Source organism: Mustela nivalis (assembly GCF_964662115.1).
Source record: "Mustela nivalis genome assembly, chromosome: 7".
NCBI lineage: Eukaryota > Metazoa > Chordata > Mammalia > Carnivora > Mustelidae > Mustela > Mustela nivalis.
The window spans coordinates 54,113,460-54,139,789 of record NC_139026.1 but is presented as its reverse complement, the minus strand read 5'-3'; the positions used below and the strand labels follow the sequence as shown (position 1 = coordinate 54,139,789).

Here is a 26,330-nt window from a genome sequence, read left to right as displayed (position 1 = left end):
GCTTATTCAAAACATGATCTTGCTGAACTGCAGTTTCCTCATTTCTGAGAAAATGCCTAACATATACCTGGGACATTGTAGTTGCTCAGCATATGTTTATAAGAGCTGAAAATAGGAAGGACAGCTTGCTTTTCAGAATGCTCAAGATTAAGTCATTTTGGAATCCTGTAGATAGAGCTGAGAAGTTCTTTTCTATCTCATTTCCAATTTAAGATGTTTATTCCAGAAGCACTTGGGTGGCTCAGTGGGTGAAGCCTCTGCCTTTGGCTCAGGTCATGATCCCAGGGCCCTGGGATCAAGCCCCATATCCTGCTCTCTGCTCAGCGGGGAACCTGCTTCTCCCTCTCTCTCTGCCTGCCTCTCTGCCTACTTGTGATCTCTCTCTGTCAGATAAATAAATATTATTTAAAAAAAAAATCTTGTGGCAAATTACAACCTAAATATTAAAAGAAAAATGTTAATTCCAGTAAATGGTTTTTGGTTTTGGTTTTGTTTTGTTTTGCTAGACAACTCAAGGGTGGGGATGAAGGGGGGAGGGGAAGAGAAGGTGAGTGAGGCAGAAGGTGGGCTGCCTCAGTCTGGGGGCTGCCACTTCCATATATTTTACCCTCCTCACCTGAGGCCTTTGAGCTGTCTGCCTCATAGCCCACAGCTATTAATAGCTCCCTTACCCAGCGTGGCATTCATCTGGGCGCATGGGTTGCTTGTCTTCATTAAAAACATGGCTGGTAGACCCACTTGTGTTGACACACAGATGAAAAGTTTGAGGGTGAGGCTGGTGTAACATTAATCATATCTTATGGGAATGGGGCCAGGTGTTATACAGAGGTCAGCTGAGGAATTTCTCATAACACGTAGGCAGAACGTGAATACAGAAGAATGGATCTAATTCTTAAAGTCTATTTGTAGATTTATTTGGTAAGAATTTCTTCTGGACACTTCTGAGTAAATTGCTGACTATATCTGGGAGATTATATTGTGCTTACTGGATAGAAGTGTTGCTAGTAGGAGTTGTTCTTCTTGCAAATAGAACTGTGTTTGTGTATAATGAAGCAGGTACAAATATGTGGCATAGTGTTATGCTTGCAATGTGCCTACGTATAAGAGTTTGGAGAGTTTGGGGCGCCTGGGTGGCTCAGTGGGTTAAAGCCTCTGCCTTCGGCTCAGGTCGTGATCCCAGGGTCCTGGGATCGAGTCCCGCATCAGGCTCTCTGCTCAGCGGGGAGCCTGCTTCCCCCTCTCTCTGCCTGCCTCTTTGCCTACATGTGATCTCTGACTGTCAAATAAATAAATAAAATCTTAAAAAAAAAGAGTTTGGAGAGTTTATGTTCATAGTTAGCTTAATTTCAGTTATAACCATTCACTTGTCTGGTCTCCAGATGGTAATCTTGCAAAGATTTGGGCTGAACTTTACCCCCCATTTCACTCTCATTTTCTTCCTATCGAATCTCCTTCTTCGTTGTGCTATTTCCTCTTCTAGATTCTCAATTCAAGAAGGGAGCTGAATTTTGCAGTATGCCAACAGAAAGCCAGAAGTGGTTGAGAAGAAAGAAAATAAGGAATGATAACCACAAATGAGGCGATAATATTGTTTTAACTGGAGCCCTACCTGAGGCGATTTGGCACTGTTAGATGTAGGTATATGTAAACTATAGGCAAGCTGTGTACATATTTTCCAACCATTAAATGGAATTATCAGAATAAACAAGTTCCCAACTTTATTGGATCCTTGATTCTAATGACTTGAATCTAGTAATACAGGGCATAGGGAGAGAACTGTGGGATAATATTTCATATATGTAAGGACTTCTTCTCATACAGTCTAGGTAAGAGAAGGAGTAGCCAACATACATTTTTTTCTTTTTTTCTTTTCAAAGATTTATTTTGTTTTTATTTTTTAAAAGATTTTATTTATTTATTTGACACAGAGAGAGAGATCACAAGTAGGCAGAGCAGCAGGCAGAGAGAGGGGGACGTAGTTTCCCTGCTGAGCAGAGAGGCTGATGTGGGGCTCGATCCTAGGACCCTGAGATCACAACCTGCGCCGGAGGCAGAGGCCCAACCCACTGAGCCACCCAGGCGCCCCTCAAAGATTTTATTTTTAACTAATTTCTACACCCAACATGAGGCTCAAACTCACAACCTTGAGATCAAGAGTCACATGGTCTGTGGACTGAGCCAGCAGGATGCCCCTACATTTTTGTCTTAACACAAGGAGAAAACTGTCTAGACGTAATCAAAGGGGATAGAGTATTAGCCACATGCACATAAATGTTGGTCAAGAACACTGATAAGTTAGAATCTAACCAAGAGGAAGAATCATCCTAGAAGGTTCTGGCATGAAGGCATGTCTTCTCTCAGGTTGACACAGAGGGCACGCAAAGTGGTGTGGTAACTGAATATTTTGCTGTAGAGAGGAAAGTGATGTGGAGAGGAATATTGTTGCTACAAGTGAATATGAGCATCTTCTAATAGAAGTGCTTTGGTGAGCTCTAAAGGTGGTAATGCTTCCTGTGTAGGCTTCCATGCCCCTGGGGGCGGGAATGCCTGGTGTGTTTACCTTAAAAAATTCTAGACTCGTTTTGTATATTCCATATGTCCGTAGCCAAACTGTAACAGTTGGAAAGAGCTTATTGTACAAATGCCTGGAAAGCAGTCTACGAGTGGCCCTCACCATAGCACCCCCCCCACCCCCCACCACGTTTGTTTCCCTGCTCCAGCATCCAATTACATTGGGCTTCTAGTTGTTAACTACACCCAGGTTCTTCAAAGTATCCATGCCCAAATAAAACTACACAAATGAACCTTGTTCGGGAAATGTCATAGAAGGTCATAGTGTATCCAGATGACCACCCTGTGCTCTGTAATAAGTGTGACATGCCGGTGCAAGGGGATAAGCATGAGTCACTGGGTGTGGGTGGGTATGTTTGGCCGCATGCCTGTAGTTGTGTTTGGCCTGCCATGAGCCATTCTAGCAGGATACGTGTGCACACAGGCCTTTACATTTCTTCCTGCGGTAGGTAGCAGTGGGTGTATAGTTTGGTTTCTGGGCGGAGCTGGCAAGTTGGAGCTGGCTGCCGACCGACTTTTTTTTCTACTTGTACTGTGGTTAAGAGAGATTATGTTCACGAACACTCCTGGGAGAACCAAACTCGTTAAACTGGCTGCTCCCTAAATGAACACAGTTACATCTGATAGTGCACTAAAGGGAAGTAAGAGCAAAGGAGAACAAAATGAGAACGGCGGTGAGAAATTTCCAAGCAGCTTTGGAATTCTCCTGACCGTGCTAATGTCTTGTCATTTAAGATCCTCTCCTTCTCTACCATCTCAAAGCTCCCTGATTCCTGCCCTAGCACCAGTGCTATGTGGTCTTGTGGGATGTGGAAACTTTCCCAAATGACTTTCACCTTGCCTTCTTGGGTTATAAACTAGAAGAAGATGGACATCGTTATCTTCTAATTCACTGACTTTGGAGATCTCTTGTTCTGCACAAACCCACAAGGTGCCTCTCCTCTCCCAGGTCGTCCTCTTGCCTACTCCTCCGTATATATGAGCTTCTGTCAACCAGCCACACACCTGTCTTTCTTCTGAGTTATGAGAAAATTGTCTACTTCTCATCTCACAGTATACAAGCTCATGGAGCTCCAAGAAGAGTGAGAATGGGGGTGAGGCTGAAACTGGAAGACTTTATGTATGTGTTTTAGGCACTAAACGACTCTGCCACAATAAGTCGTATTGTAGTTCCTAGTATCAACAATAAAGCACAACATGTAATAGAAAACCACATATATGGTATAGAGCACATATGTACAATATAGTGTTCTGTAATTCTGATTTGTAAAATTTTTCTTATTAGCAAATCACTATAAAACTAGATCACATACGGGGCGCCTGGGTGGCTCCGTGGTTTAAAGCCTCTGCCTTCGGCTCGGGTCATGATCTCAGGGTCCTGGGATCGAGCCCTGCATCGGGCTCTCTGCTCAGCAGGGAGCCTGCTTCCCCCCACCTCTCTCTGCCTACTTGTGATCTCTGTCTGTCAAATAAATAAATAAAAATCTTTAAAAAAAAACCAACTAGATCATATACTTAGGATGACCTGGACAGTTTAAAAAAATCACTTTTTTTTTCAGAATTAATTGGAACCAGGGAAGACTTTTGTTAACCAAAAGCAAAATAAAGTTTGCGGACATCTATAATATATCTATCTACAAGTTTACATATATGTGTGTATGTGTGTGTATATGTATGTATGTATAGACACCAGTTCTCTTCAGAAAGAGCGAACTGGGTTTTGGGAGATGTAATTTCATATATGTGCTGACCATACAGTTAAAAGTGATGCACCTGAAGAATCTGTGGCCCAGTAAGCAAGAAGCTAGTTTCCTTGGAGGATAGTTTGGAACTGAATAAAAGGAGAAGGATGGGGTGGGAGAAAGATTTTTATGGTATATCACTTTAGTTTTTTTTTCTTTTTAGTTTCAAAACTTATAAATATATATTATATAAAAAATATATATTTATATATTTATTATAATATTTAATATCATTAAATATATTTAATATTATTAAATATATTAAAATATATTTATATATATTATATATTACATATATATAAAATATATATATTATATATAATATATTATCTATATCTATCTATCTATATATATAGATTTTTTTTTTTAAAGATTTTATTTAGTTATTTGACAGAGGGAGATCACAAGTAGACAGAGAGGCAGGCAGAGAGAGAGAGGGAAGCAGGCTCCCTGCTGAGCAGAGAGCCCGATGTGGGACTCGATCCCAGGACCCTGAGATCATGACCTGAGCCGAAGGCAGCGGCTTAACCCACTGAGCCACCCAGGCGTCCCTATATATTTTTTTTTTAAAGAGAGAGACACAGAAGATGTCTCTTCTCATCTTCGCTTGATCCCACGATTCTGGGATCATGACCTGACCTGAAGGCAGAAGCTTAACAACTGAGCCACCCAGTAGCTCCCCTAATGACCTTTTGGGGGGCCTTAAAATTATCTGCATGCTCCGTTTTATTTTTTTCAGAATAACTCCATTCTTGGGAATTATTCTCAGTGGTGCTCTGTGCATTCTCTGAGGGCCAAGCAAAGGAGTGGACAGCTGTGTGGTCTGGGAGATGAGAGGGGCATGGCACGAATACTACTGGAATGCAGTCTCAGTGACAAGCTGTGTGGTAAGGGCAGACACCAGAGATGCCTACTTCTGATTCCAGGATGACAGAGACTAAGGTCTGCATAGATTCCAGAAGGAAGATGAGTTTACTACTAGTAGAAATGAAGACAGTGTCCATAAAGGAATGGGCACTAGGGGTTATTGTCCTTGAAGAGGGACAAGTGCCAGTCAGAGATCCAGAGGCTACATCCTTCATCCTACATCACCTCAGCAGGAAAAATGAGAGATAAGACACAGAGCATACTTGATAGACTGAGATGTGGGGACACTGGGGTTTCTGATTAGAGAGCTGCTCCCAATAATGGTTCCATTGTATGGAAGTGGAGGGGAAGAAGGAAGGGAAGATCATTTCATGAATGAGGAGTTGAGGACTGGTGGGTAGGGGAAGTTGTGTGGATGTGAGATTGGGGTTCTTCTGCAATCTCTCCTCTCCCTGCTTGATTTCCTACCCAGTTGTCCGGGAGCAGCAGTACGAGATTATCATCATCCCAACCATCCTGGTTGGCATCTTCCTTATCCTTCTTGCCGTCATCCTGTGGCTTTTTATCAGAGGTCAAAGAGCTCAGCAACAGTCTCCTGGACTCCGAGGTAAAACTCAAACTGGGGCTGGGAAGAGGGCCAAGGAAGATGGAGATTACAAAAAGGAAGACCCAAGTCTCAATAAGCCCAAGTCTAGAAGGTGAGGTCCTTGCTATGGGAGAGGAAGTATGGGTCCTGTCTCGTGGAGTTGAGGAAAGGTGAGCTCTTCTCTAGGAATTCATGAGTAGAAACTCTGTAATGCTTGTTAGTTGAAACAACAGTGGGCAGAAGAGACTTCATGTGACTTGTTTCTATCTTTTTTGTCCTATTGCTCTATCAAATATTTGGCCATGGAAGTGTCTACATATTGGGGAGGAAGTTTAGTAGGTAAAGCCCTAGGCTTTTTTTTTTTTTTTTTTACCAGCCTTGAAAGATGATATTTTACTCCGTAATACATCCCAGCTCTGCTCTGTGTTCTGGACTGTACGATGAGAAGGGGTGGCCTTTATAGCAGTCTTTGGAGCATTAAGTAGGAGACAATGTCCTGTTCTGATGTACCACTGGGTATACCACTGGGTGTATAATGAAAATGAATTAGTTTACATGAAATTAGGAGTAAAAAGAAGAAAAAAAAACATCCTGACAGGGATCAGAAACTGTTTGGTGCCTGATCCCTATTCCCTCTCTAAGTGGGAATTGGGTGATGGGCATTAAGGAGGGCACTTGATGCCATGAACACTGGGTATTATAAGCAACTAATGAATCACCAGATTCTACCCTTGAAACTAATAATGCACTCTATGGGAACTAAATTGAATTTCAATAAAAATTTAAGAAATTAACCCAATTCTCTTCTAATTCATTTACAGAAAAACTTCTCAGAGAAGTGGTCTAACTTCACTCCCATGACTTCTACTTGTCACATTCTCGTTCGAACATACTAAAATAAGGCTTTTATCTCCACCACTCCACCAAAACAGTTCTTTCTGAGATTGCCAATGACAGCTATAACTGAGTCCTCTTCTCAACCTGTCAAAAGCATTTGGAACAAATTTGCACCTTCTCCTTCTTGAAACACTCTTTTCTTTTTAAATCTATAGTCACTCCCTTAATGGTCTCATTTTCAGTCTTACGGATTCAAACACTTTCTCTCTTCTAATTGTAGTCCCCCCAGACTTCAGATTCCTCTGTTCAACAACTAATTTCACAGTTTGGATCCAATACCCATCTCGTATGTAATATGCCTCACAGCAAAGGTCCTCAAATTCCCTCAGAAATGTCTTCTGATTTTCGATGTGTTCAGTCTAAATCTTGCAGATGTCCTTGACTCCTTTTTCTCTCATACTTTGTATCCAATCCTTAAGCAAATCCTGTTAACTCTTATCTTCAAAAGAAATGCAGGCCTCTCTCATGTCTCATAGATCACTGCAATACCCTTCTAACTGGTTTCCCTCATTCTCTCCCTATCCCTTCAAGCACTGTTCTCCACAGAGCAGTAGAATGATTCTTTTAAGGCCTAAATCAGTCCTGGCCATTCTCTGCTTGGAATAAAATGTAATATTTTTTAGAATAAAAAAAGACAAAATTCTTTGAAGGCCTTCTAGAATCTGGGCCCACTCAGGCCTCATCTCATGTAATTCTCCAATTATCCCACATGGCTCCAGCTGTACTAATTTCATTCCTCTTCCTCAGATATGCCAAGCATGTTTCTTCCTCAATACATCTGCTCTTCCTGTTCCCTCTGTAATATCCTTCCTGGTACCAGTGTGGTTTGGTCTCTAATTGCTTCCAGGCACTTCTCAAATGTCATCCCATCAGAAAGGCCTGTCCTGGCCTTGAAATACAGAATGGCATCACAGATAGCCTCTGATTCTCCTGTTTTCCTTTATAGCACTCATCCCCTGGTATGATAACATCTACTTCCTCTAGCCTACCACAAGAAAGTAATCATAAGAATCTGGACTTTGCCTATTCCCAACACCTAGAATAGTTCCTGGCATGCAGGATGTGATATCTGTCACATAAATGGGTAGATTAATGAGTGAATGGTGGTTTAATGAGAAGAATGAATTTCTCTTTCCAACGGAGAAAAATTGACTAAGAAAAAGGGAAAGTACCAAAAAATTTTTCTTTTTTTCTTTTTTCTTTCTTTCTTTTTTTTTTTGCTAAGACTCTAGGAAATACGTAATTAATTTGACTTTGGGGACATCTTAAGGGAGGAAGAATAACCATGCCTTCGAGTTGATTGACTTAAGCATTAGTCCCTAGTGGTAGTTACCATCACTTTATAGATATCAGCAGTTTGAGTACCTATTCAGGAGCGTCCTAAATTGTTTCTATACTAATGCTGAGCTGTAATCCTGAGAAAGGTAGAAAGAAAATGACATTACCACTTTTCAGAGGTCCATCTTGAGAAGTAGTAGGGTTATTATAAATGTTTTCCAAGGTTCGTGTTGATGCTGGTTCACACAAGGTAATACCACAACGCGTAGAGAGAAAATTGCTAAAGGAATTTCCTTGTTATCTGTCTGTGTGTTCCAGGCTCTGCTCTCCTGGAGCCCCTAGGGTAGGGTAAAGATGACTAGTATCATCTCTTTGTTCTAGGCATTGGCCCTGAACCTCCATCTAGGGGCCTAAGCTGGGAGGCGGCAGGGCATGGAGGAAGTGTGTTTGTGCCACTTAAAGAGACCTCGGTGGAGAGCCTCCTACGGACTACCACTCATGCTCTGGCTAGGCTGCAGGTGCCCCGGGAGCAACTCTCTGAAGTTCTGGAGCAGATCCACAATGGTAGTTGTGGAGCCATCTACCGAACCAAGATGTACACGGGGGACCCTGCTAAGCCAAAGAGTGTTGTCCTCAAGGCTTTGGAAGGTAAAAGGAGAAGTGTTTGACTTTCCTATCTCTTTTTTACTTTCCCACAGTGAGCCCCCAGCCCTGAATGCTGACAAGCTTATGGACATTAAGATGTTAATCAATGGATAGCTGTGATCACAGTTGTGTGCAGAGGAAGAAAAGGATAGAAAGTGAAAACTGGAGGCAGAAATATTTTTCTTAGGGTCTTTTCCTAGCTCAGTGTTGCCTATTCAGGCTGCTGGAACTGATTTTTTCATACTGAATCTTAGTGCATGAGGATTTTGAGGTGGTTCCTTCATTTGTCTGCACTATCACTTTCCCTAATATTGTTTCCTTCCTTCCTTCCCCACTTCCTTTCTCTCTCTTTATATGGACCAGTAGTAATGGATACATAAAACAGAACAAGAATAAGGTAAGCAAGAATACTAATTGAAAGGCCTAGGCAGTGATAATATTTGAATGTGAACACTTGTCTATTTAGGCAGATGAAAGTCTATCCAGTTCTAAAGCCTATGATTGTTTGCTTTGACAAAAAAATCAGTGATATTGAGAATTATCTTCTAATTAGTTCCCCTTTCTCTTTACCTTTTGTCAGTATTTCTTCTCCTGTGGAGTCTTGAAAATTACCATAGTCTTCCCTCATACCTCCCGTTGTATTGATCATGTTCTGACCACTTCCCATGGCTCATCTGTCCTCCACAGAACCAACTGGGCTCCAGGAGGTACAGGATTTCTTAGGGCGAGTCCAATTCTATCAGTACCTGGGGAAGCACAGGAACCTGGTGCAGCTGGAAGGCTGCTGCACGGAGAAGCTGCCGCTCTATATGGTGCTGGAGGATGTGGCCCAAGGGGACCTGCTCAGCTTTCTCTGGACCTGTCGGCGGGTGAGCAGCAGGGTAGAGGTGTTGGGAAGGAAAGGCTTGACCTGGCTGATGAGCTGTTCACATGTCAAGTAGCCTGGCCAATGACAAAGCAGAAAGATCTTATAGCAACATAATAGTGATTGAGTATTACCATCCAATAGAACTTTCTACGATGACAGAAAAATTCTCTTATCTTCTCTGTTCAAAATGGTAGCCACTAATCACATTTGAAGCCCCTGAAATGTGGCTGATGTGATTGAGAGACTGAATTTTTAAAATTCTATTTAATTTTAAATGATAAACACTTAAATAGCCACATGTGGCTAATGGCTATCATATTGGATAGTGTAGATTTGGAGTATGAACTTTGCACTTTATATCCTACGAGCTATGTGACTTTGGGCAAGTCGCCCCTCTGAGCCTGAATTTTCTGCATCTGTAAAATGGGAATAATAATAAGTTATTAATAAAGTTAACAGAAATTATGTATGTAAAAACTATTGTTAGTATGGATTGTAATTTTACTGCTGTTAGTCTTAAATGTGTCTTCTGTTCTATACCATCACTCCAATGTGCCAGGGTCGACAAGGAGAAATCCATCCTGAAAGTTACTGTACTTCATATTCATATTTAAACAAATTTAAATGTTCAGAAATTTCCAAAGTAAAGTGCAAGTTGTTTTCCTTGCAGTTTTTCTGCTTCTCTACATATTCCTCTATCTGAAGTACTGCATGTTTCCCTAGTTAGTTCCTCACTTACAAGTTTAATATTAACCAAGCCTCCTCCAAAGACTGATTACTTTACTACTAAATGTGTATGATAAAGGGACCCTGTTAATACCTTACATCTGGTGGTGCAAATAGGACAATGTGCAAGTCTTGAGGCATTAAAACCTTTGTAAGAGATTATTCGTCTGTAACTTGTTCTCTGCTCTAACTTCGCTATTCTGTTTTTCAAAACGATTATGCTTCTCTAATTTAGACCATCTACACATGCTTCTCGCATTACACCAAATGTCTCCCCTTTCCTTTTTTTACTTTTTTGCATAGTCATTGTCCGCTCATCCTTCAGATCTTTTTTTGTCACCATCATCTGCTCTCTTTTCCATGTCCTTCATGGAGCTTATAGATATGTAACCATATGTTTATATATGGTTATATACTTTGAGTTCCAGAAGGCAGCAGACATGTTAAATAACTCACTCTTGTGTTCTGAGTTCCCAAGATGGAACCTGGCACATAGTAGGCATTCAGTAATGTGCTGAGTTAATGTGCTTAATTAATCACACACATACACAGTGCCCCAGGAAAACTGTTGCTTTATCCAGGGGACAGTCTTATGCATATCAGACTTTCTTAACTGCTATTTTGTTATTCCTTCCTTCTGTTGTTTATCTACACTCTTTATTGTTTATCTAAGTTGATATATCATTCTAGTTCTTTGCGTATCTGAGAATCTCTCATATTAACCTCTCCTTGAATCTTCATCCTTATGTTTTTGTATCTTTTCCTTAGCCTTGACATCTGAATATCTCTGCCCTTATTTTATTTTTTCAAATCTGTTCATGTCATTTTGATATCATGCTTTTTCTTTGTCTTTTTAGGATGTAATGACCATGGATGGCCTTCTCTATGATCTCACAGAAAAACAAGTCTATCACATTGGGAGGCAGGTCCTCCTGGCTTTGGTAAGGCTTGGCAAAGTGACAACAGTTGGTATGGATTTTTCTTGTTAGCCCGATATTTGACATCATATTTCTCATATTTATATTTCCAAATGGTATAGATGATTAAGAAAACTGGATGGAATTTATGGGGCAGAAACTCAAGCGCTGATAAATTGTTTTCAGTTCTTTCTTTATGAAATTATTTAGATAATGTACCACAGGATTGGTAATTCTAGGCATAAAGTCGTAGGGTTTGTAGAAGGAACAGGAAGGATTATAAAAGGTGGTTAACAACCAAGGCCAAGAACTATATGCTTGACACTCTTACTTCCCCATATATACTAATATTAATATATGTAAAATGAAAAAAAAAAGATATGTAAAATGGCAAATAGTGAGTGAGTTGGGAAAAGAAACCAAATGGGTGAAACTCTACAGAGCTAAAAGAAGCGCACAATTTTATGCCTGAAAAACAAGAAAGACAAGTTCAGAACATGTTTGGCTGGAGACATGCTTTGATGCTGAATGTGATAGGAAATACACATACTTTAAAAAGAACAACAAACAAATGGAAAAGAAGAAATAAAAAGGGGCAACAGTGAGATCAAGCCTTCATTCTAAACCAACTTAATTAAATAAAGAGGTAAGAGAAAAATAGGGTTTAAAGGGTTTAAGAGAAAAAATAATGTACCTTTACCAGAATTAGGAAATTTAGATGACTATTTCTATGAAGTTATTTAGATAACTGTGCTTAAAATTAGCTTTTACTATACAGAAAATCAGGCTCTGTGAAACTACTATTTTAGGTAGTTGATATATCTTGCCTCCTTGAGGTGTGAAATGTATCAGGGATCTAAATGGAATCTGGGAAAGCTTGAAAAGAAGCCGTGAGGTGAGAAGGAGGAGTAGTTAACAGCGGAAGTTCCCATGGCATAGGAGAGAGCACATCGTAGAAATGAATATTATCCACAGAGGTTGGAGGGCCTAGTTAGTTTGCTCCCCTAATAAAGTTAGGGTGTCAGGATGTAGCCTATCTCATATTCTGAGCCACAATTGCAGTGGTTCCCCAAAGGGATGCACTGATCATGGGTCTGGGTTACTAGTTACAAGGCATAGTCATACTATTTTTTTTCTTACTGGGACAACCTCAAAGTCACTACATTCTTTAATTCTTCTCATGACAGTATAATCTCTTTGTCCTAAAACCTCACCTCACCAGGGACAGAAAGCTGCTAGGTACTGTTTTCTTTAACATCAGTGACTGGAAATGACCATCTTAACCTTTTATGTATGTATGTATGTATGTTATTCTTGTTTAGCAATCATAGACCTCGATCTCTAGCTCTTTGGTCATGTACAGTTTTTCAGGTTCTTACGCCTTGAATAGCCTCCTGTTTGGGGAAATGATTGCAGCAAATCCGTGCCATCCAGGCGCAATGGCTTTCAAATGCTTTGGCTGTGCTAGAATCATTGTGATACTTCTTAAAAATAGAGATTACCAGGTCCTTCTTCCTAGATTTTGGTTAGGTAAACCTGGGCCAAAAATCATGTGTTTTAGAAAAGCTCTCAGGAAATTCTGATTTGTAAGCTGGCTAGAGAATTATTAGCAGAATTTTTAGTACTTCCTATGAATTAGAATACCCAGATCTGTTCACTACCACTTGAAACTGCGTGACCTTATGTAATTATTTAGATTTATCTGAAAGATACTTCCCTAACTCATCTGACCTACTTATTTTAGGGGCAGAATGAGATGATATAAAGCTCTGTATAAATTCAATATTATAACACTCAATTTCACTTTGTATGTATTACCTTATTTGCAGGACTGCTGCTAGATACTTGAAACCTGTTTCCTTTTCCAGGATCTAGCTGGAACCCATCCAAGAGAAATGTAAACTCAGGCAGGGGTCAGACCTTGACACAGAATGAGTGATCATACGGTCCAAACCCAGTATTAATGCTATTTGGATTATTTGCTCAGTTTGGTAATCCTAACCATAATGCAAAAATGTCTGATCATTATGGTGATTGGGAAGTAATCTGTCATTATCAACAAGACTTGTTCAAAGTTGAAAAGTCCTGGTCTTTTTTGAGGATTCCTAGGACTGCTTCTCCTTGTCTTTGACTGGAGCCATGACCTCAGACAGCTGATCCATTTTTGATCTTATGCTGACAGGAATTTCTCCAGGATAAGCATCTGTTCCATGGGGATGTAGCAGCTAGGAATATCCTGATCCAAAGTGATCTTACTGCCAAGCTCTGTGGACTGGGCCTGGCTTATGAAGTCCATGCCCGAGGGGCCATCCCAGCTACTCACTCTGTACCTCTCAAGTGGCTTGCCCCAGAACGGCTTCTGCTGAGACCAGCTGGCATCAGAGGAGATGTGTACGGTTTGTCCCTGCCCTTTGGACTTCTTCCCTTCTTGACCTAGGTGTCCTTCAGTTCCTGACCATGACTACATCTGTTGTCAATTATGTCTACCTGTGAAATCTATACTAAGAAGTCAGACAGACTCTCCAGGAGAAATGTGTGTTTTGTGACAGAGCTCATACTTGGCATCTGACTGCAATCTTTTCTACTGCCTTTTAAAGTATTCCTTCTGTATTAGATTAGCAGTTTTAATTAGGAAAGAGAAAAGAAATGTGAAAAGGTTCTTCATACCAATATCCAAGGACTTAATCTAGTAGAGTCCCTCTTCTCTGAAGGAGGTGGGTCCACTTAATCAAAAGTTCCTTTAAATCAGGAATTATTAAAATGAAAAGAAAATACATATTTATTGATCGATCTTTTGAGGGAAGGCCGAAGCCTTTTTTAGAGAATTGATCTGTTAAATGAAGTTATATATTGTACTTTGTGTATAAATAGCATCCATAACACATTAATTTTGAGGTTCAGCTTGGGATGATTCTGAGTGAAAAATCTGAAAAAAATGGTAAAGCAATTTGACTGCTGCTGATTATTATTTTTTTCCAATTTTCTACTGTTGGCTCACCCACACAATTTGGAAACCCTTTCTTTTTAGCAGTGTATTTTTATAGTATACTTTCAAAGCATTCAGCCTAGTTTTCAGGAGCTAATACTTTTTTGCATTTATATTTAATTGGTTACATAATTACATTGATATATCTGATGGTATAGTACTGTAAAGAATAACAATTGACTTTAGGTAACCATATAATTCAGCAGCTTGGAGAAGCACATAGATGTAACATATAATATCTTACTAGCGTGAATGTCATGAGAAGCAGAGGAAATTTAGAACATCAGTTAATATGGTGAGTCAATTAAGAGATTTCCATTGCTGCTTCACTGACATCTGCTTTTCAGTAGAGATCTGGGAATAATAAGCTTACCTGGGAAATATTGCTTGTTTAATGGTGGTATTATAGAATAGTGAAATTAACATGTCTCAAGTCATATTGCTCTGACAAATATCTATTTCTGTTATGTGTAAGCTTGTTCTGTTAATATTTTTCCTAGGTTTGGGCAGTTAGATCTATGGAGGAAATAGTAGATAAATGATAAACCTCACTGGGACTTGTGCTAAGAATAAAGGCTAGAATTTCAGCAGGGATGAATGGAAAGGATGAAAAAGATGCAGAAAGTAGTTTCTTTAAGTTTGAGTAGATGTGTTTGTGTGTTTGCATAAACACACACACCCACAATTTAGCAATTGATAATAAACATCCATTAATGTGAAATATAGAAGAAAGGAGACATACAACCACTCTGAAAAGAGATTAGACTTGATGGGGATTAAACAGAAATACTTTTTAATGATTTCTAATTATGTTATGAGACACCTTCAGTTCCCCTGTTTGCCTTTATATGGTTCTTACGAAGGCCCTGATAGTTTAAGTACTCTCTTTAGGAAAGGAAGAAATAGAAATTAAGTAAATGGCTTTGTTTCTTTCACAGCTGGTCCTTTGGGATCCTGCTTTATGAGATGGTGACTCTAGGTAAGGAGCGTCCCTAAAGTACTGCCTGTATGCAAATATAAAGTATGTTTACTGGGATGGGGGATGACATATGCTATGGGAAGAGGTTTCAGTATGATCTCTGAGGTTTGAACTGGGCTGACATGAAATCCCTTTACTCCTTTTAACTTTATTTGCTTTCATTTTCTTTCTTTCCCTCGACACTTTACCAATTCCAAAAGAGGTTTGAAAATCCAAAGAATAATTCCAACAATAACTTTGCATGAACATAAATATGTTGTCCTGAAATTTATTAACCCATTTGATAGAGAAAATGCAGTACTCTCCCACATTTGGGGAGTGGAGAGCAGGTCTCATTTCTCACTTCTCTCTGTTACTTTTATAAAGACTCAACATTTCCCTAAATTACCAGTTTTTTCACCCTTCTAAACACTTCTTTTTAAACCCCCAAACTCTCTACACTACATTCTTACTTGTTCACAGGGGAGCAACTATATTGTATCTAACACTTTTCCTTTGGCTCTACCATTTGCAGGCAGTTAGCCCAGGTGGATAAAGAGTCATGTTATAGTTCATATTATAGAGGACCTAAAGTTCCCTTGCTACTCTCATTTTTTTCCATACCAACAGGGGCACCACCATATCCTGAAGTCCCTCCTTCGAGCATCTTACAGTATCTCCAAAGAAGGAAGATCATGAAGAGACCCAGTAGTTGCACACATACCATGTAAGTGGCTTTTAGGGTCTACTCTTCTCTCATTACAACTCATTTTTGATCATCATCAACTGCGCCCTTTTATTTTATTTTATTTATTTATTTTTAAAAGATTTTATTTATTTATTTGACAGACAGAGATCACAAGTAGGCAGAGAGGCAGGCAGAGAGAGAGAGAGAGGAGGAAGCAGGCTCCTGGCCAAGCAGAGAGCCCGACGCAGGGCTCGATCCCACGACCCTGGGATCATGACCCAAGCCGAAGGCAGAGGCTTTAATCCACTGAGCCACCCAGGCGCCCCCAACTGCACCCTTTTAAAGTGGCTCAGATAATCCCTAGCTGCCCCTTTATGTGCTAATATACAGCCTAATAGACTACATACAAACCTAGGTAGTAACATACATCTGCTCATATGTCATATACATATATATGTATATGTGTGTGTATACACACATGCACACACAGTGTTGAGGCAACGACTGAAGACTATATTAGGAATCTAAGCTGATAAAGTTTAGTTCTTCCAGAAGCTTCTAAAATAGGTAAGAAGTGGACCAGATCCAATGTAAATACAGTAGTGTTTTGCTTGTCTAAATGTCAGTATCAGAGACTGCCAGTCTCGGTTCTGATAGAGCTGCCATAAAATCCATTGCTCTACAGTTACTCACTGGCTCTTATTTAGTATTTAACTTTTAAAAAATATTGACTGTTTTTCCAGTTCTGAGCAAATTAGAAGCCAACAAGAAGAAGGTGGGTAGGAAGAAATTAGAAAGATGGGAGAAGGAGTATCTAATAATGTCAGCAGAAGGGGAACAGCTGATGAGCCAGTGCAGAGGCAGAAAATGGAAAAATTAAAAAGCAAATTGGAAGGGGAGGTGAACCATGAGAGATTATGGACTCTGAAAAACAATCTGAGGGTTTTGAACGGGCGGGGGGAGGGAGGTTGGGGGAACCAGGTGGTGGGTATTAGAGAGGGCACGGATTGCATGGAGCACTGGGTGTGGTGCAAAAACAATGAATACTGTTACACTGAAAAAAAAAATAAATTAAAAAAAAGTATACACAGAGTTTTATAACCTATAATTTACAAAAAGAGAATTTTATAGACTATAAGAAAAGGTTAAAATATTTGTAAGAAGTCAGGGGAGAATATATTACTATAAGTTTCTGATAAAATTATTGCTATTTTTAAAATTCTTCAGCATTGAAAGGGTAAATTTCCATCACCAGAGTTCCTTACCAATAAAGTTATTGTATCGAGCAGATTATAAATGTTAAATACCAAAACTGTATATATATATATATATATATATATATACACACACACACAACACACACACACACACACACAAGCATGGATACAGTATAATCATACTATCTGGGTATACTGGAATGATTATTGAAAAATATTTCTTATAGGTTTTTTTCTATGTGTAAAAATCTGTCCTTTATATATATATATATACACACCAATAAAGTAATTAGAAACTAAACTAGTCCTGCTACTTTACTGAACATCGTTTACTTATCTTAAAATAGGTATAATGATAATCCTACCTCAAAGTTACTGTGAGGGTAAGATAAAATAATGCATTTCAAGTTCTACTACCATGCCTTATAAATAAAATAAGTAAGTTCTTGCTAAATGTTTCCAAGTGTTATTAAATTAGCATCTTTTATACAGTCTCATTGTACAACAATAAAGAGTATGGGAGACTCCGTGTGAGCTGAGGCTTATCATGGAAGGTTGCCTAGAAGAACTGAGATCTAAAACAAACCTGTAGGAAATGATGACCATCAACAGGATGCTCAAGGAACTGGGCATTAACATGAGCAAAGACAGAGTTAGATGGGGTGAAGAAAGATGGTGTGTTAACATCTAAGGGATAACAAGACACTGACTTGTCTGGAGGAGAGGTGTTCAGTTAGGCAATGTTAGGTCTCTGAGGAAGAGAAGCTAGCAGGTAGGATGTCAGTTTTACATAGCAGACAGTGGGACACCCCTGTGGGTCCCTGAGAAGGATAAGACACCTGGATTGTAAACTGGATTGAAGAAAAGACAGCTTAAAGGTGGGTACGTACTTTAGATTAAGGCAATTTCTTGGAGAAACAAAGTAATAAAGGAGGTCAATGACCTGGATAAATGAAAGGAAACATCTAATTAATTAGATTATTCAAAATTTGTGTGAATCATATTATTCCATAGCTTCTTATTTTGTTGGCTGTGAGGTAACTTGTACTGGGAGATACCTTATAGCTATGGTCTGCCATGCTACAAGTTAGTAACATCTAAAGGATAAGAACACTTCAGTTCTCAGAGTTTTGGACAATAGAATGAAAAAAAAACAACAACGACAACACTGTTCTGTCATACTGATTCTAGTTTGAGAAAACTTCATTCGTTCTTCTTATAAAAAGGACCCTGATAAGAAGATGGTATTAAGCGATTTAATACTAAGAGGAGGAGAGGGAATATTATTCTCCAGGGAGAACAGGAGAGGACAATGAGAAGGAGATGAAAACTGCAGAGTTTGTTGCTCCTGTTGTTAAGGTTTGTAAGGAGAAGAGACACGTTCCTCAAATATCTGCCTTGTCAAGGAAGCCAGTTTCTCTTATCTCCTTTCAGGTATGGTCTTATGAAGTCTTGCTGGCGCTGGAATGAGGAGAGCCGCCCCTCACTGAGAGAGCTGCACTCACGCGTAGAAATCGCCACTCGAACTGCAGATGACAAAGCTGTGTTGCAAGTACCTGAGTTAGTGGTGCCTGAACTGTATGCAGCTGTGGCTGGAATCAGTGTGGACAGCCTCTCCTACAGCTACAGCATCCTCTAAAGATCCTGGGGAAAGAAACATTTATGGGTGATCACATGCTATTGGGATGGATTCATCCAAGAATTGGAGAATAGCTTTCTAGTGGGACATAAAGGGAGAAATAGGATATTCCCCTACACATTTCCCTAGATACCTGAAATGATGCTAGATGAGGCTCTACACTCCATTTACCCTGGAGACTGAGAAGGAGAGTTTCATTTCTGCTGTCCCAACCCTGGAGTCCCAACCCTGGAGACCCATGGTAGATGAGGTGGATGGTCCCATTACCAAGCAAGTCTTAGGGATCTACAATGTTTGTCTGGCACTTGCACAAATAAGCTGGTCCTCCCACCACAGGCCGATGTCCACCTGAAGCATGCTTTTATCTAGATTATTTTAGGGTCCAGAGAAGTTGGAGTCAACTTAGGGAATAGAGAGTCAATAAAGAAGATGATGAAAAAGAAAATCAAAGGTTCTCTTTGTTCAAGAGTACAGACATGGACCAGGGTCATCCTTCAAACAGAGGGTGGAGGAAGGAGATGAAGTTCCTCAGCCCTGGTCTGTTCATGTAGGACTGGAGGAGGACCACGAAGGAAAACTTCCAAGTTTCTTTGTGGGTATAGATAAGGGAGAGATGGCTTCTTTTGATCTACGAGACAAGTGAACTCTGCTGGGACTACTTTTAACTAGAAGCTGGAGGGGTCCTTTCATGATTAACAACATTCACCAGTTATTGTTCATCAGACTAGCTTCCTGGTCCCCATAAAACTAGGGAAACTGAGCCAAGAGAGTCCATTAGGCTGTTAGGAATACACAGTTGACCCTTGAACAACATAGGTTTAAACTATGTGGGTCCACTTATACATGGAGTTTTTTTCTTGATAAATACAGTGCAGGCTTATCAATGTATTTCTCTTCCTTATGATTTTTTTCTAGCTTACTTTATTATAAGAATACATTATATAATATATAGAACATACAAAATATGTGTTGACTGTTTTTGGTAAGGTTTCTGGTCAACAGTGGCTATTACTAGTTAAGTTTTGGGGGATTCAAAAGTCATACACAGATTTCTGACTGTGCAGGGGTCAGCACACTTAATTGCTGTGTTGTTCAATGTACTATGTACTATATGTGTGTTTAATAAGTAAGAAATGTGAAAGCCAAGAAAGAATGCTTAGTTGTCCAGAAGGTCTTTGAAAGGATTATAAAAGGATGCAATCTGAGACAGAAGGATAGTAGTTTCTGATTCAATCATTTATTGATGTACTGTGAAGTTTATTTAGTTAAATTAATATGTATTGAGTAAAGGAGGATTTTTCTTGTACACAGCTGCCAAAATCTCTACAATAGGGAGGATAAAAGTAAATAAATTAAAAAAGTAAATAAATGGAAGTTAATGTCAACAGAAAAATTCAAGAGACAGTCTACATTGTCAGAAAACTGATTCCTCATGTGTGAAGTGGGGATAATACCTACACATAAGGTTGTTATGTGAGGACTGAACAAGAATATACATTTGTAGAGTATTGGGCTCATATGTGCTCAATAAATGGTAGTTTCCTTTCTTTTTCCCTTCCTGTCCTAGAATCTTTCATCTCTTTTTCATATAAAATCTGCGGTAGCCAGAAAGAGAAGCTCAATGTGTCAGTCACACTGCACAGAAGGACATACTGAAGGATGGTATGGGACAAGTACCACGTGACTAAAATCACGAGCTCATCATTTTTGTATGAGTTTCTAGATGATGCTAGTAGCCTCAAACAATTTAAAAATACTGAAAATAACAGGGTGATGACAATGTACTTGAACATGTGATCTATGGTTTTAAAGAACACTCTGGGTGCTTCGGGAGGGACACTGAAGGCTACTGTAGGAAAGATGATTGGCAGTTGACAATTCTGTAGAAGTTGGAATCCTTATGAGGTCATGATTAGTCATCCAACTGAATAATGATTCTTGCCCCTGCAGAATACCACATGACGAGTAAGGATGCGAGTGAGTGTTAAGTTGCAATAGGGAGAAGGGAGGTAGAGGGCTTGGCACGTCATGATCAAGTCCTATGGAACCTCATTTTTGTCACTTGCCTGTTCATTTAAGTCAAATTTACAAAATATTTATGTATTAATTCAACTATTTAAAAAAAGGTGAGTGCTAGGTCCAACTGTGCAAGGCACTGTTGTACGTGTTGGATAAAACCGAGAGCTTTCGATTACAGTCTAGAAAGTAAGAGACTTTAGGTATATCTTTGTGTGGGTATAATTACAAATTGTAAGTGCTATGAAGAAAACCTGTAGGATAGTAGAATGAAATGTAAAATGACTTCCTGAAGAAATGGCATTCAAACGCAAACCTTAGGGGCAGGTAGGTAAACCTGACAAAGAGTGAGGAGAAGAGCCATCCGGGAGGGGAGTGGGGCTATAAGTATGTAAGTATATCTGGGGCAAGGAAAAAGGCAGGATTTGTTTGAGGAACTGCAAGTAGGCAGTGGATGGGGGCATAGTGAGGTTAGGAGGAAAGTGGTGCGTAATTCATCAGAGCACCGCTCTTTCATACTGTATGTTAATAGTTGTTTTGGTAGGAGGGGAAGCAGCAGACAATTCCTATTTAAAATTTTTACCCTTAATTTTATTTGTATTTCTGAATATAGGTTTAGAAAAATGGATAAAATAATTGTTTATTTTAAGAAAACTGGGTTTTCCCCCCCTCCCTCGGCCAGGCTTCCTCCAAAAGGGGGTTTATATTTTTGGCATTTTATCTGGACAGCCAATTCAGGCATTTCTGAGCTAATGAGTGAAAAAGAGAATTAGAATATTTACCATTCAATTAACTTGAATCTGGGCTAGGATTTGTTTTATTGTTTTGATTCCACCCTCCTTCTTGTTTTTCCAGTTTATGTTTTATTGTTTAAAAAAGCCTCTAACAGGGAGCCTGCTTCTCCCTCTGCCTCTGCCTGCCATTCTGTCCGCCTGTGCTCACTCTCTCTCCCTCTCTCTCTGATAAATAAATAAATTTTAAAAAAAAGCCTCTAACAGCCAGGAACTGACCAAACGCCCACCTAGATACAGAGTCTAATTAAAAGTTGAAAATGTAGTTTAACTTAGAATAGTCTGAACCAGTAGTTTCAAATGACGCTCATGCAGAACACTAGTGTTTTTCAGGGTGGATTAAGGTGTTATTAAAATTGAATAACTTTTTTTTTTTTACCATTTTTAAAGAAAAAGTAAGGTAATGGATAGAATTTTCTTAACCTTGCTGTAATAATTTTTATTAAATTTTTTCTTTATCATAGCTCATTTAAAAAAGTATGGCAAATATAATGGAAACTGGGAGGATAGCCTACTATCCTTAATTTAGAGACTGTTTTTTTCTTGTTTTGGAAATAAGAGTTAGTGGTCATGCTATGTGTTGGAAGCATATGATATTGTCATATACTGGAAAAATTATTAGTCTGAATACTGGAATTAAATATATCTTCATGTCATAATAATCTAGCAATAGTGCCTACCACATAGGAGCATAGATCTGAGAAACAATGGTATGAAACTTTTGGTGTTTTTGCGTAATGATATTTCTCTTATTAAAAATGTAATACCACTAAGTGGTTGCAAAGATATTTATTAATGTTCAAAATCCATAGAGAAGTCTATTTTATTTTTTTAAATATTTTATTTATTTATTGATACATTTATTTATTTGATAGTTTTATTTATTTGAAAGCAAGAGACTGCATGCATGTTTGCAGCAGAGGAGGCATAAAGGGAGAGGGACAAGCAGTCTCTGTGCTGATTGTGGAGCCCCACGCAGGGCTCCATGTGGGGCTCAATCCCATGACCCTGAAACCATGACCTGACCTGAAATTGGGTCAGAGGTTTAAGTGACTGAGCTACTTAGGTACCCCAAGTAGTCTGTTTTAGAAGAGAGAAGAGAAAGGTAGGTGAATGGCACACAAAGGCTGAAATAGACCATTTCATTCTGACATTAAAAGTTTTTTGATTACCTTAGAATGTTGTTTTAGATTATGTAATATTCTTGATTTATTACTCTGACCCATTTAATGGAATGAGATAGCCCTGGCAGCTTTTGTTCTGTAAATACAAATTCAAACTATTCAAAAGCTACTGATAAAGAAAACAAATGAAAACAACAACAACCAACAACAACATCTCTCCTCTTTAGTGGTTATCTCAGGAAGTTCAGGACATAATTGTGAAAATTTTAAGTAAGAATGATTTGATAATTTTAAATAGGCAAAAGGCAAAAGAAATGTGTGAGGACAGAGCAGACTCGAGAGATCAAAAGAAGAGAGAATCTGAGATGCAGGAAAAATCAGGACATTTTAAAAATTAACACTTCTAAGAAATAATCATCTCTGACCATAGCCCTCTGACTTGATACATCACTGTGAAGCTGAAAGCAGTAAAGTTAAAATATCAGGGGAAAATCATTATTCTATCAATGAATATTGTGTATTTGATTAAATCATTAAGCCTTAATTTTGGCTGGAGTTGGAAATAAAATGTGTATTTCTTAACTACTTCAGAAGGATATTTTAAAGCTAATCACAGATAGGTTGCTTTGGCAAAGGCAGAAATAGTTCTTTATTTGGCTTCATTTAAGCTGCCCAAACATTTATTTTCATAAATAAACTCTGGTGATCCCGGTAAGTATGCTCTAATTTGAACCCTACAGCAACTGAGATTGAGATTTCTCAGTGTTCGAAAAATATTTTCACTATTTCCAGCCCAAGTAAAAGTATATGAAGTGGTTCTTAGGTAACTTCACTGTTCAACACAGTAGTCAAAACACACATGTAGCTAGTTAAATATTAATGTAAGTTCATACAAATGAAATAAAATTTAAAAAAATTTTCACTTCTTGGTCTCATCACTCATATTTTAAGTGCTCAAGAGCCGTTCAGAACATTTCCACATCTCTGTTGTATAACATCCAAGAAAAGACCACAAACCACAAAAACTTTATCACTCTGCAATCCTTATCAGATAGAAGAGAGAGTGAGGCTTATTTTTTTCATATAGGTAAAGGATTAAATACATAATATTTTCACATTTCATCCTAAAAACAGATAGGGTTAGAGAGGATTAGTCTCTACCTCAGAAGGGGATAAAGACAGTAATTGGCCCATAGATAAATATCTTAACACTGTGCATTCCACACTCACTGCTTACATCGTAGTAAGTTCTGGTACCGGTAGCTCGCTCTCTTACATAAGCATGAACATGAACACTGGCATGTGTGCCAGAAATCTGAAGGACACGCACTAGGGAATCTAAAGATATTGAATGAGTCTCCCTTCCAAAAACAAACCAAATGGATTACTTCTTATATTTTCAGAGCTACTATGGGATATTGTAGCCAAATTTCTGTGGGTTATTCTTGTAGTAAGTACACTGACCAACTCATCCCTGTTTGCCTGGGACTTTGTAGGTTTTAAAATTGAAAGTTCCACATCCCAGGGAACTCCCCAATCCTGGTTGAACTGGAACAGTCACCTTAGTGGTAAGGGATAGTGCTTTATGTCTTTTGAATGTCTTCCATAATGGCAGAATAATCTTTATATATTAACATTTATGCAATGGTCAATATAGATTGCTGTATTGACAGTTATAGAAGTGTTAATATAGACTCCACATAATCTGGCCCAGTCTGCCTTTCTAGTTATTCTACTTGCATGAACCTTATCTTCTCACTATAGTGATTTCTTCGCTTTCCCAAATCACACACTTTCATAACACTGTGCCTTTGCTAAGCTGTTTTCTGCCTGGAATTCTTTCCCTCCCTTTGAACATATACTGAACTTATTCAGTGAGGTCTAATTCAAAATGTACCCCTTGTCACAAACCTTTCTTGATACTTCCCTTTCTACAGTTTCCCCGAGTCCCCAATAAAATGACTTGCTGCTTCTGCTGTCCTACCAGCATTTTAAAAATATTCTTTCTTTCCTTTACTTAACAATTGATAATTTATTAAAATGGCTGATTTAAGCATCTGCAATGGTGACTTCAACCTCACCTCCCAGCTCAATAATGATGGATGTAATCTGCTTAACAATTTCAGGAGGACTGTGCAAATCAAGGAGTATCCTGTGGATCCTTAGCTGAAAATGATCCCAAATCTTAGACGTTTTTCTTGTAGTGATTCTCAAAGCCTTGACAGGCATCTGAACTGGTCCTTTCACTTTGACATTCTCTTCCTCAAGTCAGCACATACCTTCTCCAAAAATTTACCTTGTGGCTGGTTAGAGGAATTCTTTTTTTTTTTTTTTTAATTTTTTTCATTTATTTATTTTCAACATAGCAGTATCATTATTTTTTCACCACACCCAGTGCTCCACGCAATCCATGCCCTCTATAATACCCACCACCTGGTAACCCGACCTCCCACCCCCCTACCACTTCAAACCCCTCAGATTGATTCTTAAGTGAATTGCTACATCTGATTCTATGGGTATCTTCCTAGAGTCTTTAAAAAAAGTCATGGCTGCAGTGTGGCTTCCTGACTGACTTGTTCCTCTGTGAGAGGGGAACAGTGGTGAGTCAAGAGCGGGAGCGGGATATCCAAAGCTCCACTGATGGGATATCCAAAGACTGCATCTTCCTCAAGGAACTAAAAGTATTCTTTCTTCTAACATTTGCTTCATTATGTTAACATTTTTCTACTGTTTGCTTTCTTCTTTGGACTAAAAGTGTAAAGGGCTCTATCATTACCAGCGTCCATGCATTTCTGGCACATAAGAAATACCTGTTTTGGACCGCCTGGGTGGCTCAGGGGGTTAAAGCCTCCGCCTTTGGCTCAGGTTATGATCCCAGGGTCCTGGGATCGAGCCCCGCATCCGGCTCTCTGCTTGGCCGGGAGCCTGCTTCCCTTCCTCTCTCTCTGCCTGTCTCTCTGCCTACTTGTGATCTCTGTCAAATAAATAAATAAAATTTAAAAAAATGCCTGTTAAAATCATTAGGTGTTTTATAAATTTTAAAGCTTATTATATATTTATTATCTCATTTGGTCTTCTCAACAATTCTGGAGGTTCACAAAGTCGATTGCAGGACATTGTAGGATATTCATTTGGCTGGTGAATAAAAACAGATGTAGACAGTGAATAAATAACCAAGGTTAGTAGATGGTGTAGTATGTGGTGGGAATGAATCCAGGTCTTCTGACTGCCACTCTTCTAAATCTTGCTGAAGGTTAAAGGTCACCCAACAGAATTACTCTGCTGGTAAAAATGAAAAAAGGGTGATCAATAATATTTCAAAAGTAGACTTTGTATAAAAGTTCACCTAGTCTTTCTACTTCCCCTTCAAAACCCATTCCACATTGCAGCGTTTCGTCATCTCCCCAATTTAATTCTTTCTGGTAAGAAACGTGGGTTGGGGCGCCTGAGTGGCTGAGTCCCTTGGGCCTCTGCCTTCAGCTCAAGTCATGATGGGGAGGGAGTCCACAATGGAGCCCCACATGGGGCTTCCTGCTCCGCGGGGAGTCTGCTTCTCTCTCTGCCCCTCTCCCTGCTCACACACTCTCTCTCAAATAAATAAAATCTTAAAAAAAGAAAAAAAAATAAGAAACGCGGGCTAAATCATTTGATCTTAAGTCAAACTGTCAAACTCCATAGGCTACTAAAGATTAACTCTTACTGAATGATTCAAGTTTTACTATTAAGAGGAACTCTTAATGCCGTGACTGTCAGAGAGCTTCAGTTCCAATGTGCCTTTCAAATTTCAGACCTCTTGTCTGATGGATTCTTTCTA

The 26,330-nt window shown here is 39.1% G+C and overlaps 1 protein-coding gene across 11 annotated transcripts in view; it reads left to right on the top strand.

Moving 5' to 3' along the window:
- Positions 1 to 20,139, top strand: part of STYK1 (serine/threonine/tyrosine kinase 1) — a 39,596-nt gene extending 19,457 nt beyond the window's left edge. For 5 of the 11 annotated variants that reach the window (XM_082738375.1, XM_082738376.1, XM_082738379.1 and 2 more), the window contains 10 exons: positions 1,481 to 1,634; positions 5,053 to 5,200; positions 5,653 to 5,787; positions 8,323 to 8,589; positions 9,274 to 9,455; positions 11,038 to 11,121; positions 13,280 to 13,488; positions 15,022 to 15,062; positions 15,672 to 15,768; positions 18,381 to 20,139. In XM_082738375.1, coding sequence (XP_082594501.1) covers positions 5,155 to 5,200; positions 5,653 to 5,787; positions 8,323 to 8,589; positions 9,274 to 9,455; positions 11,038 to 11,121; positions 13,280 to 13,488; positions 15,022 to 15,062; positions 15,672 to 15,768; positions 18,381 to 18,585 — 1,266 coding nt within the window. In that variant the 5' untranslated portion in view covers positions 1,481 to 1,634; positions 5,053 to 5,154 and the 3' untranslated portion in view covers positions 18,586 to 20,139. The remainder of the gene's footprint in view (positions 1 to 1,480; positions 1,635 to 5,052; positions 5,201 to 5,652; positions 5,788 to 8,322; positions 8,590 to 9,273; positions 9,456 to 11,037; positions 11,122 to 13,279; positions 13,489 to 15,021; positions 15,063 to 15,671; positions 15,769 to 18,380) is intronic. The other 6 variants (XM_082738374.1, XM_082738380.1, XM_082738371.1 and 3 more) reach the window with 2 other exon arrangements.
- Positions 20,140 to 26,330: the final 6,191 nt, after the last annotated feature.